Source organism: Cupressus sempervirens, chromosome 6 (genome assembly GCF_028749045.1).
Source record: "Cupressus sempervirens isolate cs-2001-9-10 chromosome 6, ASM2874904v1, whole genome shotgun sequence".
In the NCBI taxonomy this organism is placed as follows: domain Eukaryota; kingdom Viridiplantae; phylum Streptophyta; class Pinopsida; order Cupressales; family Cupressaceae; genus Cupressus; species Cupressus sempervirens.
Window position 1 is genome coordinate 201,570,240 of NC_143123.1, and position 23,125 is coordinate 201,593,364.

At 34.4% G+C, this 23,125-nt stretch overlaps 1 protein-coding gene and 1 pseudogene across 1 annotated transcript in view; both read right to left on the reverse strand.

Moving 5' to 3' along the window:
- Positions 1-1,960: 1,960 nt before the first annotated feature.
- LOC149551933 (2-oxoglutarate (2OG) and Fe(II)-dependent oxygenase superfamily protein) overlaps positions 1,961-23,125 on the reverse strand; it is a 48,979-nt gene continuing 27,814 nt past the window's right edge. Inside the window, exon 3 of the mRNA XM_089787430.1 lies at positions 1,961-2,526. Within this exon, the coding sequence (XP_089643556.1) occupies positions 2,163-2,526 (364 nt within the window). The 3' untranslated portion in view covers positions 1,961-2,162. The remainder of the gene's footprint in view (positions 2,527-23,125) is intronic.
- LOC149551934 (ubiquitin-conjugating enzyme E2 27 pseudogene) lies at positions 11,488-12,353 on the reverse strand (annotated as a pseudogene).

The window sequence follows — 23,125 nt, forward strand, 5'->3', positions numbered from 1 at the left end:
ACATTGGAGAAAGGGAAGGAGAAGATGTTGGAAGACTCGAGGATGAGGTGAGAGGTGGTAGGTGAAGATCTGGAAGAATTGCAAAAACTAATGATAAAAGGAAGTTGAGGTTCAAAACCTCATAGGAGGAGGATTCAAATTTTGAGGAAAAGACCTACCCCAAACAACAAATTAAACAGAAGACTTTTAAATATGGTGTGGGGAATAATGAGGAATGGGAGGTGGAGGTCTTAGACTCTTCAAAGTTTGGCTTGGGTGGCGTGACTAAAGGTAGTAAGGAGAGGACCCATGTCTTGGCCTCAATTACTATGGGGTATGTGGACCTCATGCAAGACCAATTCCCTAATACGAGGGAAAGAGCCCCCTCCCCTATGACAATGTCTTCACCAACTAGGGTTATACATAATAAAGATAAGATTATCATTAACCCCTCAAATTTGTAGGAAATTGACAAGGACATTGTGGATGGTAATCTGAGTGATAAGCTGGAGGTCCTCGAGGAGACGTCCAAGCTAGCTGACAAAAAGTCAAGGGAGAGAGTGCATGCCTTGGAGGAAAGAGTAAGACTTTTGGCAAAGTTCACCATCAAGGTGACACATGCAATAGCCACTACTCTGCACCTGCTGAAGGATAACTAGGAGGGGGACCTCACCCACGAAAACTCCAAAATTTTGTTTGACTTCTTGGTGGAGGACTGGGCCAACATCCTTCTTAAAGGGAAGGATGAGAAGAAGCCTAATAGGGGCATGTTTCTCCTTGGTTTCTTGTGTTTTATGGTTTCCTAGTTACTAAACTTAATATGGTTTAAGGCGGTTCTACCTTTGTTTATAAACTTTTATAGTTTAAGTAGTACTATTGTTGGCAATTGTAATTTGTTGCCTGGTAAAACTTTTATAATAATCCTTTGGATGTTGCTTTTTATTGGATTAGCAACGGTAGGGGGTAATTTTGTCAGGCAATAATCTGTTGGTTGTTTGGCAGTTTGTCTTTTATAAGGGTTGGTCCCCTTGTTTTGGCTACCTTTTAATTCAAAAACAAAAGGTATGATTAGTGTTGTTTATTTATTTATATTTAACATTTATTATTTATAAACTTTTAAAAATATTAAATTTAGAGTTGCAGTTGTTACATTACAAACAACTTTTTCACAAGAAGGTGAGAGCACAATGCAACCAAAATTCTTCCAACTACCGTAAAACATATGAGATGCAAACCCAACACAACATGATTGTGGGCTTTTAATGAAACATACACTCAAGTGCAAATGAAAGCAATGAATTTGATATCTCTATGCATTTGTTTTCTACTAAATAAGAAAAATAATACACAATAAAAAGATGCTAAATTTTTTTATTTACCTGAGCACAATAAGTACATTGATAAATTGTGAAGGAAAGACAACACTCAAATGCAAGATGAACAACTAGAAAAACATATATTTCTTTGCAAATTGTAACACATTATGCTTACAACAAACATTTTTTAGAAGCAAGACTTGTTAATGGAGTTCTTGGTGAGATTATTGATATCATTTATGGACTAGGTTGTAGGTGTAATGCATTTTGAGAATTATAATGGACAACAATGGAATTGTGCAAATCCTAAAAGTGAACTAATAGTACTTATTAATTTGGGTAGTAGGGCTCATGTTACGGAAAGATATGGTAGATATTGGCACAATTGAGAGATAAATACTGACTTTTATAGCTATATCTAAACTGAAATCATTAGATAGGCTCCTCTACTTTCACCTTTAACAAAGGCTCTAAAATGCAAAATAATTCATCTTAGTTATATGAAAAAAGAGAAATCTTACCTAGATCATTTTGCACTTCAAACAAAGTGTAACTATTTAGACTACATCAAATAGTAAAATAGAAATATTATACTCACACTAACATTTATCCTTTATCCTTTATGAACATTTATCAAATTATTATATTTACACCATAACACATCCTTGAACATTAAATTAGTACTTATTAGACTCCAATATAAAAATTTCTAGAGGCGCCTTTAAGTTTTCCACATGCTTTGGACTCCATTTATTGGAAGCTTTTATACATATCTCCACTAACTCTACTCTCAAGCCATGTAGAGGATTGAATCCATCAATTACAGGTTTGTCACGTTCTTGAATTGGCAATTTTACAATTTTACATTTATTTACAGAGAGAAGCTAAGATTCGACGAGGAGGTTCAAATGAGCGGCGAGAGTGAAGAACAGCGAGGTTGTCCAGTAACAGAACATCGCCTTTCTGCCAAGGGAAGGCAACAGATTCCTCCTCCAAGATCTTGAGGCATTCGTGGATCACATCTTTGGGCAAAGGAGTCCCATCTCCAAATGTCACTGCCTTCTCTGGATCATTACGGGCATCTTTCCACCCAGTATAAGCAGCCGCCATACTGTTAAACCAGATCTTTCGACCCCTTGATTCCTCAAATTTTACTGCCGGAATGGGTCCCATTGTAGTTTTAACACCGCCATCTTCAAGCCATTCTAACTTCATGCCAAGCCTTGCTGCTCTGGATGCCATGAAATTAATGTGAGTAAATCCATCTCAAATGAATAAATCCTACAAGACGTCTGATCAAATGCTAGTTATTAAATGCACAAGCCATTGAGCTTCAGATTGAAATTGTCCAGAATGTTATGTTTGGATACATCTCGACTGGGGTTAAAAATCACCTGACAAAATTATATCGAGAATTGTTAAAAAAGAGGAATAGACTGGCTTCCTACTTTTGCAGTTGCTAATATAAAAAATTAAGCTTTCTAAAGAAATTGTTAAGCACTAATCATTAAAAAGGTGAAGATATCACAGTATGATAAGTGCAAAATTATTTATACATTTTTTCAATGAATGTAATTTTTTTTACTATGTAAGCAAGGAAAGGGTCCTGATCCCAAAAGTCGCAAAACAAGACAGAAGAACTAGAAAGTAAGGCCAGACCGATCCAGTCCAACCACAAAAACTGACACAAATGTCAGTATTTAAAGCCTAAAGCAAAAGAAATCATGAATATAAGAAAACAAACACAGAGGTTGTAAATAATCACCCAACAAAAGAGTAACATGGCAGTGTCAAGGCACCATCTAAATTGTTATTGATCAAAATAAATGGTTAAGGGTTGAGAGATATCTGATCCAACATGTTTCCATAGTTTAAAATGCCATTATTTTTGGTTTGAGGAACTGTGTCCTAATTATCTCATAAGAAATTAAGATAAAAAGTTCTCACTTATAGAGGATAGTTTACTCATATACACTGTTACAAGAAAGAATATGCTCCTCAAAGAGGCCTCTTACAGATACGATATAGACAAGAACGGAAATGTATACCATTGCATATCATTGTCTATACAGATTTTGTGCAGATTATTTTGACAGAAAAAGATAGAAGTATATTGATGTAATGATATTGAAATTCAGGACTCGTGGAAATGGATTCTGTAAGATTATTTCTAGCAGGGTAGTTGTTGTTTCTAAAATGAGGTTGCTAATAAATGTTTGTTTGGTTTTGTTCATTAATACTCAATATACAAAATGTTTTGACTGTAGAATCCTCCCAATGTTTTCTTTTGTTCGTGTTGATTTAAGCTTCTATCACTTCGTTCCTAGAGCAAATTTCTAAGTTTTCAAAGGTAGACGTCTTCTTTCTTGTTTCGATTAAGGGTAAAGATGGTTTTTGAAAGGGGCCCAAACCCTTTTCTAACAGGCACAACAAGAACAGGAGGAACTACAAACAGATATGCCTTATAGGAAACTAGGCAAAAGCTTCCATACTGCTGCAGCAAAAATTTAAGAACCCCACAGCAACCCCGAACAATAATTAAACCAATTAAAACTGTAGTCTAGAGCCCTCACATCCTATAGCCACAGTCAAAGCACATAAAATGTATGGCATAGAAACCAAGGTCCAACTGTTTAAAGTTTTATCAGATTTATATGCTAATGAATCTTTATTTTTTATCACAGTTTTGCAGGTATATATGCAGATCGAACAATCCTTTTAATATTCTCTGTTGTTGACGATATGACAACAATAACAATATCAAAACCAATGTGATACAAGTTGATATCGATCTGCTATGATCTTAATATCGATATCAATCTAATATATGCAATGACAATATCAATCAATATTGAAGCACAATGTCACTGTGATATGTTTATGAGTTAATATTAAACTGAGACAATGTAATGCCATTGAGATAAGTATTGCTGCTGTATCTCGACTTTGCGCTGATTAATTTCTAAACTTGATCAAGGCATGGTGATCAGTCTTCATATATATAACGTGGTAATAGACATGTCTCCCGTACAGACATGTTTATATTAATCTGCCCAATAACAGTCTTAAGTGATCTTAATTTGACTGATAAGTATGTTATGATAACCATAATTAACATTGATATAAATTAGCAATGCAAAACATGATTTATGATTATTTTATTAAACCCGGTCATAGATGAATACATACATACATACATACATATATATACATACATCTATATATATAGATGCATGATTATAAATTATAGACCATGCATAATGATAATCAAATTCTCAGATTACAGAAAGGATAGAGATTAAGTGTTCAAGGTCAATAGACCATCTATGCATTTGATCTCATCAGTTAGAGTAATCCAACTGAAAGTACACTTCTCTAACACCAATAGTGCACCTATGGCCATATGATTCTCCATCTCAATTCCATGAAGGAATTTAATTCCCACAAAATTATACAAAGAAATAGACTTGGAATTCAATTTTTCATTTTTCATCAACATGCATGATTTTGCAATTTCAAAATTTCAGTGATGGAAGCTCAAAACCCACCCAAAATTTAAAATGGATTTTCAAAATCCCAAGCATACATCTTTGAAGCTAATGGCATGGAAGATAGCAGAATCACAAAAAAAAAGGTTGTTGCAAAAGTTTCAGTACAAAATGTATTGACTCAGTTGTTGACAGTGTTTGAATTGTTAAATTGATTTTCACCCCGTATACAGATGCATAAGGTGGGCATGGCCAAATCAAGACAACAACATTCATAAAACTTGAATTTAAATCCAGTTGCCTTTGCCAACTAATCACCAATACTTATTCTGAGCAGCCAATTCAAAATTCCAAGCACAATAGAGGAGAAGACAGGAGACAAAGATGAGGCCCCAAAATGTAGCTTTCATTTTCTTTTATGTAAAAATCAGTTTTCAGAAAACACCTTTTTTTTCACATGCCCAAACTATATAATGCAAGATCTTTTATTAAAATGAATCTTCTGCATTATTTTACCAGTACATGCCTAAATAATTCTTTTCACAGTTAGCAAATATTCAGAAAGTACAGACAATTGTTCACAAAGTTATGTAATTATAAAACATACTTTGCTGAGTTGTCGCTGTCATGTAGTATTTGGCCCATTGGGTCTTTCAGGATGATCACATCCTTTCTATTGTGATTAGTATATCCTTATAACTGCTGGTTCATATGATAGGCCTTTACTTGAAGAATTGGCTTTAATATGCCGTTTTTCTGTTATGATATTGATATGCTTGTGATATTGTTTAATATTTAATTGGCCGATTCATATTCGGTTAATAAATATCCTTTGGTAGCAATATTCGTTGGGATCAGGCATCCCTCTGAATATCGTCGTCTTCTAGGAATTCCTGATGACTGGTCTCAATCTTCCTCTCACTACTGTGTTAAATATTTTTTATTTGTTATCTCAATTTTGTCTCTTCAGAGACTTCACAGATTGAGATGCTTAGTTATCTCGTAATCAAACTATACTATAATTCATTATTATTTCTTGATTTTTATATCTTAATTTAGTTATTAATTATTATTAAATCTTATTTCAAAAAAGGGATATTACATTAAGAGATTGTTAGTAATTGATTAAGAATACCATAGGTTTGTTAGCAATTGAGCAAGCATCCCTAACATCAATGATAGAAAGAAGAAACAGTGATTACAATATCAAGTAAAGGTATGATGTTTATTATGTACAAAACCGATCTGGATTACATATGCAGTGATCTAAGAGGATTGCATTTCTTCATGGAAGTGATGTCTTCATGATGAAATGTTTAACTATGGATTGGAAATCTTGTTGGAATTTTAAAATAAAATATTGTCGTGCTTGACCCTCCAACGTACATCTATTTTTGTGGACTGTCAGAAGTAAATATTTACATGTTGCTGATTTTTTGGTGTGTACAGCTGGCTTCTCACATTCCAAGGAAAGTGCAGCAATAACAACCGTGTGCATTTATTTCCGGTAGGTGAGTTTGAAATTGGAATTTTTGTGGGAAAGAATTGTGGAAAGCAGAAAGACAAAAAGGAGGGAATTTTTTTCATTCCTCATTTGAGTTAGCTTGTAAGTGGCAGCAAACAAAAGTTTCAAATTTTATCCTCTGTATGTTGCAGAGATTTTTATTGCAGCAACAGCTATATGTTTGCCTGGGTGAGTAGTGATTGCTCCGGGTATTTTGTGTGAGCTGTGAGCAGCTCTAGGTAGATTATATGCAGCCCTAAATAGCTACAAATTAAGTTTGTGAACAACAGTTATAATTTTTATTTTTATTTTTATGAAGTTGTAGAAGAAGTTTTCAGATTTGTAATAGTTTATTTTCAAGGTTTAATAGAAAAGCATAAATGAATCTTGCATGCCTTCAGTCATTCTGTTAGTGTCTCCATTTGTTTGATTTCAATGTGCATTCCCCTTTGTTGGGCAAAACAGACTTACATCTCTGTTCTTGCTCTATTATTTGGGGACTAATATATTTGGCATGGTATCAGAGCTATTTTACCCTAGATCCTTGTGAGTTTGGGCATTTGTTTTTCTGGGTATTGAATTTTTTTGTGTAGGAGACACAGCTGGAGATGAATGAAAGAGCTGGCGGTAGTCACCATTCTTTAATGGACAAAACTATGATACTCGGGCAAAGAAGATGAAAACCATTATGGTTGCAAATAATTTGTAGGAGTTTGTGGTCAATGGATTCAATGATGTGACAAACCCAAATCAGTATGTTAAAGGAGTCAAGGAGGAAAGATATAAAAGCATTAAGCCTGATTGAAGTAGCCATGATTGAGATGATTTTTCCCATAATAGCAGCGGTTAACTTTTCAAAGGAAGCATGGGATATACTTGAAACAAATTTAAAAGGGATTGATAAAGTCCGTGTAGTGAAGCTACATATGATTCGAAGGGAGTTTGAGAAACTTCAAATGAAGGATAATGAGTCTGTTTCAGATTTCAGTTCAAGAGTCTCTGGTTTGATTAACCAGTTGAAGTCAAATGGAGAAGAATACTAGGAGCAAAGAATAGTGGAGAAAATTTAAAGAAGTTTGCCCCAAAAGTATGATACTCTTGTGATTACTTGATTGTGGATGATTTGATGGATCCTCTTCAAACCCATGAGCAACAGATTAATAGATCTGCAACTTCTTCCCAAGAGCAAGCTTTTAAAGCACAAGCCAATGCAAGAGGCTAGGGGAGAGAAAGAAATAGCTCTGGGTGAGGCTCTAGAGGTAGAGGTCATGGTAACTTTGGGCAAAGAAATGCTAATGTAGAAAGCTTAGGAGGAGAAAGCACCCAAGAGGGAGTAAGTAGCTAACAAAATAGCTCAAGGGAGGCAAGAAAAATTACAGCTCTAATAAGAGCAATGTAGAGTGTTATTATTTTAATAAATTTGGGCATTATGCAAGTGAATGCTCAAACAAGCAACGTCATCAGTCAAGGCGAAGTACAAATGTGACTGATGTAAACGTGGGTGAAATAAATAATCCCACAACCTTCATCATGTGCAACATTGATGAAGAAGGCAGCCCTAAGGTGTGGTATTTTGACAACGGTTGTTGCAACCACATGAGTGGTAATGAAAATTTATATTCACTTATTGATAAAAATTTCAAGTCTAAAATTAGAATGGAGAGCAATAACAATTCCTATTATGGGCAAGGGATCTATCATGATCCACACCAAACAAGGTGAGAAGAAGGAAATTCAAAATGTTTACTTTGCCCTGGCTATGAAGCATAATTTGATGAGTGTTGGACAACTCATTCAAAATGGTCACAAAGTACTGATGGAAAATGACAAATGTCATTTACGAGAAAGATGGGAGTAAGAAAATAGTTGTAGCAGTTCAAATGACAAAGATCCAGATGTTTCCTTTGGGGTTAGGGACATATTTCTCTTCTCAATCCATTGTTGCACCTCCCAAGAATGCATATACAACAGTACATCAACAACCAGCTCTAAAGAGTGTGATTGAAGACCCTTCCAAGCTCTAGCATCTCAGGTATGGACATCTTGGTTATGCTGGTTTGAATTTATTGTCCAAGAAAAGAATGGTAGATGGTTTGCCAAAGATTGTAGAGTCATGTAGCAAGTGTGAGACTTGTATTGTAGGTAAGCAACATAGGCTTCCCTTTAATTCTGGTAATTCTAGAAGGGCAAGGGTAGCATTAGAGTTGGTGCATATTGATTTAGTTGGCCCTATGCAAACCACTTCTATTGGGGGAGTACTTATTTTATGACAATTATAGATGATTTCAGTGATGGACATGGGTGTATTTTTTGAAAAGCAAATCTAATGCATTTGATAAGTTTTTAAAGTTTAAAGGTAAAGCTAAAAAAGAAAGTGGACATTATGTCAAAGTCCTAAGGTCAGATAGAGGAGGGGAGTATACCTCCAATTCTAGACATCAAGGAGCTTACAGCCAGCTATACTCCACAAAAAAATGGAGTGGCTGAAAGAAAAAAATATAACCATTCTTAAAATGACAAGGAGCATGATGAAAGCCAAAGGACTCCCAACTGAATATAGGGGAGAGGTTGTAGAAACAATAGTATATTTGATAAATAGTGTAATGTCCCTGGTTAATTTGGATTTCTTCTTCTTATTCAAATAGTCATTTTATAATGAATTCATGAATATGTCTTCTCATTTGAATCTGTATATGTATGATGTTGATTGGATCTAAGCTTGAAAAGATTTTATTTTATTTTTGCCTTCATGTCTTTCCTTCTTCAAATTTTTCCTTTTTCCTCCTTTTCATCCTAATGTGTAATCTACTCTTGGCACTTATATTTTTCAACCCCATGAGTCATGACTACTCATGATTTAATTAATATATTTGACACTATACTTATTATCAATTAAGTTTATTTACTATATTAATATATAGTTCTTTTACTAAGATTTAAATATTATTACCATATGGACAATAATGGTAATCTTTACCATATTTTATCTTTTCTTACTATTATTAATTATCAACCTTAGTATATTATTTATTAGATCATATTATATATATATATTATTCTTTATTGGAATAATTATATTTATTGACAATGAACTTACAAAATGATTTATGTATAGTTATTCATTCCTACTAAAATTTAGTATATTATTAGATATAGAATCTCTTTGTATATTCATTAAAATGATTGTTATAAGTATTTTACTTCATATATCTATTTATCTATATTGCCATAATTCGGGGACATGACAATCCACCCTTCCTCAATTTGCTTGTCTTCAAGCAATGACTATTTACACTAAAGTCACATACAAGGTGTAGAATAGGACGCAAAAATATATCAACTATGGATGGAGTCTATATATTAATGCATGAAAACTTGAAAGTGTTCACAGCGTAATTATATAAGAGCTTGAAGACACGAAGCATACATGAAGAAGACACATTGATGCATGAAGACACGAAACATACATGAAGTAAACACACAATACACATGTTATGCAATTCGTTGATTATGAACCTGCAACCACAAAATCATTAGTACACATTCATATACATGTACCAAAGGAAAACAAGTTAGTACATATATAAGTATACTTTCAAAAGAAGCTAATAGTTTTAATTAGGAAAAATAGCTCCATTGTTCCTACTTGTAAGGGTTTATAATATTGTCCTGATTTTCCAAGGAATCAATCATTACATTATTTAATCAAAATAATTCTTCATATATGTATATATTCATATCCTATCGATTACATTGTATGTATAGGCTAGGTTACCCAGGGATTGGACAAGGAAATCACATTAAAGGCTTGACAAGATCTTGGTCCTTGCCTTTCAAATGGATACCTTCCATCCTCACCATGCCTAGATACTATACCATACCACAGTCCTCGAAACATCGTGGTGGGGTCCCATAGCTCGCTAAACCTAAACCCAAGAGTTGGTATATACCTCTCTTGCCTTAGGATTCAACTCTACCCTCTTACACTCCTAGTCTCTTACTAGTTAACATAATCTTGGGATCAATTTAGAATCATTACTTCTTAATGATTGCTTTACTAGAGTACTCGGGTATTGTAGTGGGGTCCCATAGCTCGATAAGCCTAAACCCAAGAGTGGAATACATCCCTCTCTTGCCTTAGGGATCAGCCCTACCCTCTTGCCTACCTTGTTCTTTCCTCATTAACATGCATTTCCAATTTATCTTGAATCATTTTGTTTTGATAATTAATGATTAAAGAAATAGTTTGATATGATTCCATTATAGTACTACTTCTAATCATTATCATTTATATTTTATAAGTTTCATTATATTCTTAATCTCTCCCCTCTAAATAGTTTCTCTTTTATTAATCATAAATAAAATTATGAATTGAATGATATAAGGAATGCACTCACCTTTACCTACCTCATGCTACATTCTTTGTTGACTTCTTTAACTAATGACATGGGCATTCATAGAAGTGATGGCCAATGGGGATTCACCCTTATTAAGGATGGTACTCCTTGTCTTCCAATCTATTTTTATGCTTCTTCCATATGCGTATTTAATAGGTTTTGTATCGATTGTTATACATATTAAAAATGGTTTATCGTTACCAGCTTATATTGAATGATTATCAATGACCATTATTAATGATCACTGCCCTTTCTATCTTATATCATTTTCCACATTAGTTTGGATCTTTAAATAATGTGCGGGATGGATATATAAACCTTTTTCCACGTCATATTTTGGCCCTTTGGCTGCAGCGTTTCTAATATGGTGTGAATTGATCTCATTCGTTGTTTCTTTGTCTTATTGTTTATTAGAATGCAACGTTGATGTTGTACTTTTCTATATATCCACCTTGTGGCATACGTAATGGTTGAGGAGAAGTCACTTCCCTTCTTCCAAATCCTAGACAATGCTCTACCTACTAAGAATGCACGGATCAAAAATGCTCTTCCACAATCTAAATATCCATATCTACGGTGGGAGTGTTTTCCTAATATTGGCACCTCATCTAAGGCTGCAATTGTTAGTAATCTCTATATTTTCCATTATCTACTGTCCATGTTGGATATGTGATAGGTCTTCCTCATCACTTCTAATCACATCTTTGCCTTATTGTCTGTTTTTGAGCTCTATCTGCATATATCTCTATATTGTTTGTTTGTGATTTGTCAATGACTGCAATATTGGTATTGTCGCCTTTTGATGAGATATTACTTGTTGTCCATGTTAATATTATACTAATACAGTGCCTGTGCTACAATTCAACAGTCGCCATTATTTCTAAAGATGTGGTGTGAGAAGATATTTGATGAAGAGATTAAAGTAGTAGGCAATATGGCTGGATTTCAATAACGAGAGGCGGCAGCCACCATTTTGGGGAATATCCTGAGGATTGTTCAAACCCTACAGTTTTATTTGAGTGCAAAGTGGCGAGTCAGAAAGATGAATCTTGTGATGAATGGAATCTAGAATGATTCAATGTTAGAATTACCCCCTTTTCTTCCATCAAAAGCTCTAACCTCTTTGCAAAAGACCGTGTCCAATGGCGCGCAGTGAGGAGGAATGTAGGGTAGTCATTCAAGTACTGCTTTGCTACAATGGCATCCTGAGGATCACGGAGCTCCGGTGTCGACATCAAGGCTTGCAAAGAGATTAACGTGGTTTTCAAGGAGAGAGCAGGGGTCCACTAGTTCTTCAAGATATCCAAACATATTGCACTATTTTGGCTGTTGATATTTGGATGCCACACTTTTGTTTTGAATTTCATTTTGGGAGGATCAAATGGATACCCATCTAGCAAACGGATGTCAATTTGGAAGGAACCATCTTCGTATGAGTTGTCCATGGGACTTGCAATTGTTCCATACAAATGTCAGATATCATTCTCATCACGAACTTCAATACTTATTCTTGATGAACTCTCATCATCTTTCTGTATTTGGGTCAATTCCCTCTGTACGCATTTTGTGTCCAACATATTTCTAAATACAAAATGTTGATTATCAAGAAAGCTTAAACGACTTCTGTAAAACAAACTTTGAATACCAATGCCAATCTTTTGTTTGTAAATTAGAATCACAGGTGTTCAGGATCGATTGAGCTTCTAGTTCGTTCTCCTTGTTTTGACATTGTGTTTCTGACTTTGTCTGACCTCTTCGATGTATATGTTTTTTTTCATTTGTGTTTTATATGGTTTTGGTTAACGGGTCGAGCCAAGTGGAATGACCGCCTCTTCTTTTAATCTTCTCTTTATAAATTCTGACCTGTTCATGATGCTCTATACTATGTGATATTTTTCTTCCTTTGACACTACTACAGAACCGTCCATGCCTAATATTTATCATTGTATATCCCTTCTTTGGCACTTTTACTGATTCCTTGGTCGATCGATGGTCTACTGTCTATGTAACCTTCTTATTGTTTGCTTCATATTATTCTTGTTGTTCTTACCCTATAGGATGGCAAGATCACAGCTTTGATACCACTGTAATGTCCCTAGTTAATTTGGATTTCTTCTTCTTACTCAAACAGTCATTTTATAATGAATTCATGAATATGTCTTCTCATTTGAATCTGTATATCTATGATGTTGATTGGATCTGGACTTGAAAAGATTTTATTTTATTTTTGCCTTCATGTCTTTCCTACTTAAAATTTTTCCTTTTTCCTCCTTTTCATCCTAATGTGTAATCTACTCCTGGTACTTATATTTTTCAACCCCACGAATCATGACTCCTCGTGATTTAATTAGTATCTTTGACACTATACTTATTATCAATTAAGTTTATTTACTATATTAATATATGGTTCTTTTAATAAGATTTAAATATTATTACCATATGGACAATAATGGTAATCTTTACTATATTTTATCTTTTCTTACTATTATAAATTATCAACCTTAGTATATTATTTATTAGATCATATTATTTATATATTATTCTTTATTGGAATAATTATATTTATTGACAATGAACTTATAATATGATTTATGTATAGTAATTCATTCCTACTAAAATTTAGTATATAATTAGATATAGAATCTCTTTGTATATTCATTAAAATAATTGTTATAAGTATTTTACCTCATATATCTATTTATCTCTATTTCCATAATTCGGGGACATGACAAATAGGTGTCCAACAAAAGCAGTCTGAGACAAGATTCCTCTTGAGGCATGGTCAAAACATAAATGGACGGTTGGACACTTGAGAGTGTTTAAGTGTGTAGCATATGCACACGTGCCAAAGGAGCAAAGGAAAAAGCTAGATGACAAGGGTGTGAAGTGCATCTTCACTGATTATAGTTCAAAATCAAAGACATATAGATTGTATAACCCGCTCACCAAGAAGATCATCATTTCAAGAGATGTAGAGTTCATCGAAAATGAGTCATGAGATGGTTCAGTGGATAAATCTTCAAGCACTTCAAGTAAAGTGCCCATTATTGATGAATAAGAGGAGGTTGGCGATCAGCAAGATGAAGGAGCAACAAATATAGATAGCTCCAGACAGCTCCGGGTAGCTCTTGACAAAAACAAGTAGAAAGGAAAGCAACCATAGACAACCAGAGAATCAGTTCCTGGAAGCTCCCCACAACTTTGGATTGGTGTACAGCTTGGACAGAACAACAACAATAGTAGTGAGAGTTCAGATCCTATTCTTGCCTTCCTATTGCCAAGAAATACCAAAAGTTTAAGGGAAATATACCAAGATGAAAGGTAAAGGAGAAGATTTTGATGAGTGTAAATTTTACATTATTTTCTCATAGTGATCCAATTTATTTTGTTGAAGTTGTGAAAGAAGAAAAATTGTATAAGGCCGTGGATGAGGAAATAGATGCAATAGAGAGAAATGAAACACGGGAGCTCATTGATTTACCTCCCAAAATACAAGTTATTAGAATAAAATAGGTTTATAAGACCAAGTGCAATCCTCAAGGAAAAATTGATAGGCATAAGGCACGATTGGTGGTCAAGGGGTACAAACAACAGTATGGTAGAGACTATGATGAGACATATACCCCTGTTGCAAGAATGGAAACCGTGTGTGCTGTCATAGCAATTGCATCCCACCAAAAATTAAAAGTATTTCAAATAGATGTGTACTCTGCCTTCTTGAATGGAGTGTGAAGAAAGAGGTGATGTAGAGCAACCACCTTGTTATGAAGTTCCGGGTGAAGAAACAAAGTGTATAGGCTGAAAATAGCTCTTTATGGGCTGAAATAAGATCCATGGGCATAGTACAACAAGATTGACTCATATTTAAAAAGCAATGGTGAGCCCACTCTTTACATTAAGGCCGCTGATGGTAAAGTTTTAATTGTTGTCTTGTATGTAGATGATTTAATTTTTATTGAGAGTGATGATTTTCTTATTGCTGATTTCAAAAAAGCCATGAAAAGTGAGTTTGAAATGACAGACTTGGGTCTCTTGAAGTATTTTCTAGGCATAGAAGTAAAACAAATGCATGATGGTATTTTTATCTTTCAAGATAAGTATCCAAATCAAATCTTAGAGAGATTAAATATGAAAAAAAGAAGGCAGCCCCAACACCAGCAACAGTAGGTTTGAAGTTGAGTAAGGAAGATTGCAGTAGCAATGTAAATCCAACATTGCACAAAAGTTTGGTTGGAAGTCTGATGTATTTGACAGCAACTCAGCCTGATATAATGCATGCAATAAGTTTGATTTCCAGATTTATGAAAATTTCAAAAGACTCCCATTGGCAAGCGGGAAAGAAGATCCTAAGGTATGTGATTGGTACCAAAGGATTTGGTATTTGTATACTGCTAAAAATGATTTTGGGCTGATTGGTTACACGAAAAGTGATTGGACTGGAAGTTTGGATGATAGGAAGAGCACTTCTAGTTATGTATTTCATATGGATTCGGAGGCAATCTTATGGGCATCTAAGAAGCAACAACTCGTCGTTCAATCTACAATAGAGGTTGAATATATAGCAACATGTCAAACTATTTGACTAAGAAGAATCTTGGTAGATTTGAAGGCAGAACAAGAGGATGGAACCACAATTTATTGTGACAATATTTCCTCAATAGCTTTGACAAAGAATCTAGTGTTTCATGGAAGATGCAAGCACATTGAAATAAGGTATCATTTCATTAGAGAGCTGGTTGAAAATGGTAAAATTAAAATAGGGTATTGCAAGTCTGAGTAGCAGCTAGCAGACATATTCACCAACTCATTTGCATAGGGAGTTTTGTACGCCTAGTAAAAAATTTAGGTGTAATTGATTTGGAGCAACAGTGATCTTGTTTATTGGCTCAAGACAAGGGCAGTGTTGGAATTTTAAAATTAAATATTCTTGTCCTTGAGCCCCCAATGTATATCTATTTTTGCGGACTGTCAGAAGTAAAAATTTACATTTTGCTAATTTTTTGGGTTATACAACTGGCTTCTCACATTCCAAGGAAAGTGCAGGCAATAACAACCATATGCATTTATTTCTGGTAGGTGAGTTTGAAATTGGAATTTTTATGGGAAAGATTTGTGGACAGCAGAAAGACAAAAAGGAGGGAATGTTTTTTCATTCTTCCTGTCAGTTAGTTTGTGAGCAGCAGCAAAAGGAAAGTTTCAGATTTTATTCTCTGTATGTTGCATAGATTTTTATTGCAGCAGCACCTGTATGTTTGCCTGGGTGAGCAGTGATTGCTCCGGATATTTTGTGTAAGCTGTGAGCAGCACTAAGTTTGTATGTAACCCTAAGTTTGTTAGTTTGTGAACATCAGTAATAGTTTTTAGTTTTATTTTTATGAAGTTGTAGAAGAAGTTTTCAGATTTGTAATCGTTTATTTTCAGAGTTTAATAGGAAAGCAAGAATGAATTTTGCATGTCTCCAGTCATTCTGTTAGTGTCTCCATTTGTTTGATTTCGATGTGCATTCCCCTTTGTTGGGCAAAACAGAGCTACATCTTTGTTCTTGCTCTGTTATTTGGGGACTATTATTTTTGACAAATCTTTAAGAAATACTTCTTTTGATACTGATTTATGATATAACTTTAGACGATGATCATTGACTGGCATAGTTCTCTTTTCTCCATCAATTGGTATTAACAGTATAGCTCCATTATCAAAAACTTGTTCAATTCATAAGGTCCTAACCATCTTGTATGAAATTTTTCTTTAAATTCTTGGAATCTGGAGTTGAACAATAATGCAAGTTGGGTGGATATTTTGCAACCGACAATTTTGGGTAAAAATTCAGTCGCAAAATAAGATGACCAGCCACAGCGTATGAGACAGAGTCTCTCCTACCTTAAAGGGAAGGCTCCCCCTTCTCACTGTTCCTTGGATCAACTCAAGGTAAGCAAGAAATTGAGAGATTTATAAACTGGGTGTTACTATTATCCTTTCTTCTTAACTTTCAAGAAAGGATCCACTTATTCGTAAGGCGAATAATGGGCAAGGTGAATCTCTAATTACACTTCTATCATGAGCTAGAAACAGTGATACCGATAAATTTTAACTAACTCAAAGGCTAGCCAAAATGTACCAGTTTGGCTCTAAGTCCTGTTGTACTTCTATGTGGTAAAATCTTTACAATTAGGGCACGAAGGCTCCTAAAAGTAATAACAATCTAACTATTTTGCGAATTAAGACGAAAATACAAGCTACAGACAAAGCTTCTAGCTATGGATTTTCACAGTTGTTCTTGGTCAAAGCTCAGGATTCAATTGTTTCTTAACTCTTTTCTATCAATCACAAGATACAATATCAATAACAAAAGCTAGTATGAATCAAAGGTAACTTGAATGAATTATAGACACAGCTTACAATTCACACAAATAACAATTTCACTTAACCAAAGTTAAGTCTCAAATGCTCCTTTGTATTCACTTTCTCTCAAAATAGTGCTACACAAACAAAGTTCTGCTGACACAATTTCTCCAGAGCTCTCTTGTATAAAGATAATGATGATTTTACAATGAGGGGGGTACTCCTTTATATAGGCAAAGAAGTTGAGAAAAGGGGGAGGAAAAAGTGGAAGCAACTCAACCAACTTTGACCAAGTCTAACTCCAAAAACTAAAGGATTACATGCAACTGTACGTGCAACTCACATTACATTGTTTACATACACATGTAACTCGCATTACATGTAATTACACTTTTTCATGTAATGGATCTTCTCCAACTACAAACATGAAAGAAGAAGAAAGAAGACGGAAGAGAAAAGAACAATTTTGAAAGGCCTTGTACTTGACGATGCAATCCTAGATGATAACAGGATTGGGAGTTCCTGTACCTTGTACTGCTGCATTCACATTGATAACCATAGTGTTGCGTCTTTTGACAACCTCTAGCTCTCTTTGATGAATTGTCCATTATCATGTGAAAACTTGATGTGATCCATCTTTTCTCGCTCAAGTTGTCGTGAATTCTCCTTTGTAGATCGGCACAAACTGAGGTCTTTGACACTTTGAAAACCTTCTTGACAATGTTCGGATGTACACTTGGAACAACTTTCCATCAGCACCTTTAACTCTTTTTTTTTTTTTTTGAAGTAAAGTGTTTGGCGCATGGGAATGTGTGTAAATGGAAATTGCTGATTTTCAAAAAGTGACTTGGGCTTTCAAGATGTCACTGCATGGAAAATGGGTTACATGTAAATGCAACATGTAACGGAAAGTGGACGGTGAAATGAGATGCAAGTGTGAGTGAAAGATACACTTTACATGCATATGCGAATGAAAGCTAAGATGGAAAGCATGGAAAGATAAAAAAACATGTATTTGCTCATGGAGGTGTGAATGCATATGGAGAGGAGAAAATGACATCTTTTTGACTTTACAAAAAGTGACTTTTAGTCAAAATTGGACCTTTTGGATGCAATTACATGTAAAGCATTTAGTGTAATCGTGCGTGCGAATGGAAATGAAACGTGAGATGGGTGAAAACGGAAGTGGAAAATGGAATTACATGCATATGTGAATGGCGAATGATGGTGAAAAACATATAATCGCATTTGTCGGATGAGATGTGAGATGTAATGACATGGAAATGGAATGTGAAAAATGATGACATGATAATGCTTTCGCATGTAGTGAAGGAAAAACAGGTTTTTGGGAAAAAATTTGCAACTTCTCCAAAATGGAGAAAAACCGGCAATAAGCACACAAAACCAAAACAAAAAAAAAACATACCTTTGAAAACAACTCAAAACATGTCAAGATGCAATGCACTCCAAAGATGAAATTTGAATTTGGAACTTGGGGAAGAACCAAAAACATCAAAATGAAGGAAAACTTCATATTTAAAGGAAAAATGCACTTTAAAAGACAAAGATTCTTACAAATGGCATCCATTCAACGATTTCATGCATAAAATCAGCAAGGATAAGCACGAATTAAAATACATGAAAGAAGAGGTCCACTTACATGAAGAATATGTGCCAAAAATGAAGGAGAAAGAGCTAAAATAGCAAGTTTTATAGTCTTAAGACCAATTCTCCTTTAAATCCGAATTTTCAAACAACCTTTTGACTTTTTCCGCACTTGCATGTAATGGACATTCAATGGTCGGATTTGACATGAAAGTGCCAAATAAATGGTCTCCAAAAACAATATCATGCATTTAAAACTCAAAAACAATCCCTTTTGATCAAATGTATGGGCTGAAAATGCAATTTTTTGAGTTTTTTGAACAAAAATATGATTTTTTTATTCAAAAATCTGGGCCGTTTTTGCAAAAACGTGACTAGAAAATGCATGTTTTAAAGTCATTTTTGACTTGTGAATGCAAAAACGACTTCCCCAAATGCATATACATGGATCCAAATGCAAAAAAGTTGCTTTAAAACACATAAAAGTGGATTAAAACTCCAATTTTTCGGGCATTTTAAGCAAAAACGTGTTTCTCCAAGCAAAAAACGTGATCTTCCAAACAAAACGATTTGATGTTTAAACACAAAAATGGTGATCACTATGTGATGTAATCAACAAATAGGGCCAAAACGATTTGATTCCATACAAAAATGTGATCAAACTTTGAAGATTTATGGAGTTTTATACAAACAACGTGCCCTAGCTTAAGAGTTTCAAACACGTTTTTGGGTGCAATAACTTAATTTTTGATAAGGGCAAAATGATCACCTCTCCAAAACATGATGAATGCAACTTATTTCATTCAAATCCATGGAGAAAATCAAAAGTTATGATCAAAATAAGAGATTTTTGGAGCAAGAACATGTTTTCTTCACATAATAGGATATTTTTATGTTCATTACATATTTTAAAACATGTAAGAAGGCAAAATAGGACCTTTTTGATGCAATTGCATGTTTTAAAATATATCTTGAGATATAATTTCACTTTTTGAAGCCCATCACATATTTTAAAATGTGCAAGTCTACAAAATCTCACTTTTTGGAGTCACTTCATATTTTATAAACATATCTCACCTTTTTCGTGCACAAGCATGAAAACTCAACTTTTCATGTCATTGCATCAAAAAGGTCCACTTTTACAAGCTTTTGATGTAATGGCATGAAAAAGGTCCTCAAAATGAATTTGTATATGCATTAGCATGAAAAGTTTCCACTTTTCATAGATTTTTATATGCATTTGCACATAAAAAGTCCATTTTGAGGCATTTAAATTATGTATTTCACTTAATTTTATAAAAATGTCATCAATATTGGTGAAAAATAACATTTATGCATCATATTAACCAATATAATACATAAACATTATATTAAAGTGACATTTATATAAGTATTTGATTTAAAAATCAAAAATTTAAAAAGTAACTATATAGTTCTATAGTCACTTTAAGTGAAAAATTAAAAAGTAACTCAACTTAAAATTATAAAATAAAGTGCAAAACTTCAAAACATAACAAAAAATGAATAAAATGTTATATTTTCAAAAAGTGAATGTCAAAATGAAAATATAACATCATATTTTTAATTCATGATGTTGCACCTAAAATGTCCACTTTTGAAGCACTAAAATAACCATATCTCTTGACTAACAACTCTGATTGACCTCTAGGTTAGACCGAATCGAAGAGAAAAATGAAAGGCATGACATGAGAAAATTCAAAAGACCAAAAACAAACAAACACAAACTCAAAAGCAAAAAAAGACTTTGAAGGCTTCAAAAATCAAGCAAAGGCTAAACAAAAAGCAAAACAAAAAAAACTTGATGAAGGCCTTCAATAAAAAGATTCATTGTATCAATTGGTATCGATTGGTTGATCAATACTAACCAATTAAATAATGAAATAAACTCAGAAAAATGTGAAACTAATTTGAAAAAGTTTCGTACTGTTACCTACATTTTGTGGTGACAAAATGCAGGACAACAATGCCCAATCTTCTTCTTTTGAACTATTTTTTCACTATGTTTTTATCATGCTATGCTTTCCTTTGTTTCTAAATTAACTTTGTATTTTGCAAAGCTGCCATATTCATTTCATCCAATAGGTTCAACTAGTTTTGGTATTCTTTTGTTAAGTTAATGCTTAATACTTGTTATGGAATGGTGTGATTAAGCATGAGAAAGATGAAATTGTAAAACAATGGAAAATTGCATAAACAATACACAAATAAATAGAGCTTAGAAATGTTATAAAAAGCATAAACTAAAAAGAAAAGTTATCTAAATAAATACATCTAAAAATAGAACAAATTAAAACAACTAAAAATAAAGCCTAAATGACCATTAACCAAGATTCTGGAATAACAAGCTAAATATAGCAAGAACCTAAGATACTAAAAATAGTCTAATACCCTCCCTTAATGGTCATTCAATCAACTACCTTACAAAAGACTCTATATGTCTTATGGTCATAAAGCATTCAAAACATTTTGTTACTTATAATGAACCTGCTCAAATCTGACCTCAAAATGTTGATTTCAAATAGCCAAGACTCTGGAAATGAAGAATGCTGCAAATCAAATCCTAATATTGCCAATAGATGAAAACTTTGATCACACAAATGTCCCCGACAATTCATCCAATTGATACCACCACAATGTTTTGCTTTACAGTACAAGTAGAAAGTCTGAAGCAACTTCCTCAACTTTGCAATAATTCAAGTGATCTTTCATACCCTCAAAATTGCATACCAATTGAGAGTTTTTGTTCTCAATGGCCAATGGTGACTACTTGCAGAAACCCTAGGCTCCACAATGCACATCAACAATTATCAACAATAAATTTGGATGATATACAATGAGTCCTCAATGCCTATTTATTCTTTTTTCCTCGATAGGTCGGCCTCCTTTTTAGTTTTTTCTCTGCTTCTTCCAGCAACCTCTAGAACATTATTTTATTAAATGACTTTATAAAATATATCGCTTTATTAAATTAATTAAATATAAAGTTACCTTGTAATATATATTTTTAATTTGATAACTTTATAAATAATTAACTCGTCCAAAATGGGAACATTACAGGTTCGCCCCTCCTAAAATTGCTTGGCCTCAAGCAATCTTAATGCTGGATGCTGCAAAATCACTTCTCCCTCCCAAGTAGCATCTTCAACAGATAAATCTTTCCACTTAACCAGATACTCTCTGATTACTCTCCTGCGAAGCTGCTTCTCTCTACTATCCAGAATGGATTCTGGCACTAAGATCAATTTCCCCTCATCATCCAAGGGAGGTAATACTGCAGAAGGCATCACATTCTGACCCAACGCCTTTTTGAGGCGTCATACATGAAACACATTATGCACTCTACTGTCTGTGGGAAGCCCCAACTCATAAGCCACCTCACCAACTCGCTTGACGATCCTAAATGGTCCATAATAGCGTGGCTTGAGTTTCTCTGCACCACTCTTCTTGAGAGTGGTCTCCCTATATAGCTGCAACATGAGGTAAACCATATCATTTACCTCAAAACTACGCTCAGTCCTCTTCTTGTCTGCATACTGCTTTTGTTGGTTCTGAGCTCTAGCAATGTTGTCCCTGAGACTAGCAACTATATCCTTACTCTCCTGTAATAGCTCACCTGCATGAGGTACCTAACTATCTCCCAACAACAAATCTAAGAAACTAGGTGCCTCATAGCCATAAAGTGCCATGAAGGGTGCCATTTGTATAGTCATATGGTATGTAGTATTGTAACAATACTCACAAAGATATATCCATCTGACCCAAGCTCACTGTTGATCTGCCACATAATTCCTCAAATACCCTTCCACCCATTTGTTTACAATCTCTGTTTGACCATCGATCTGTGGGTGATATCTAGTGCTAGGTGTAAGCTTAGTGCCACACAACCGAAATACCTCCTGCCAAAAGTGACTCATGAAGCCACTGTCCCTATCACTCACAATGCTCCGAGGTAAACCATGTAATTTGAAAACATCCTTGAAGAAGACCTCTGCCACCTGAGTTGCTGAGTATGTAGTAACGATAGGGAAGAAGTGAGCATATTTGTCAACCTATCCACCACCACATAGATACAATCGCGCCCCTGGGCCCTGGGCAAGCCCGTGATAAAATCCATAGAGATGCACTCCCACTTCTTGTCAGGAATAGGAAGTGGCTGTAGGAGCCCTATTGGATAAGTGTGCTCTTGTTTGTTTTGCTGGCAAACAAGACACTCATGCACATACTGCAAAACATCAGCCTTAAGCCCCTTCCAAGTGAATCGCTCTCGTACTAACCTGTAAGTCTTAAAATACCCAGGATGGCCTGTTGTAGGTGAATTATGGAGTGCTCTCAAAATCAACTGCTTCACTTTCAATCCTGGGACTAAGTAAATCCTGTTCTTGTAAATGATCAAATCATCTACGAGAGTGTACCTGGTGTGGATCGCTTTTCCCTCCACTATATTAGAGGCCCATGTGTCTCTGGCATATTCTACTA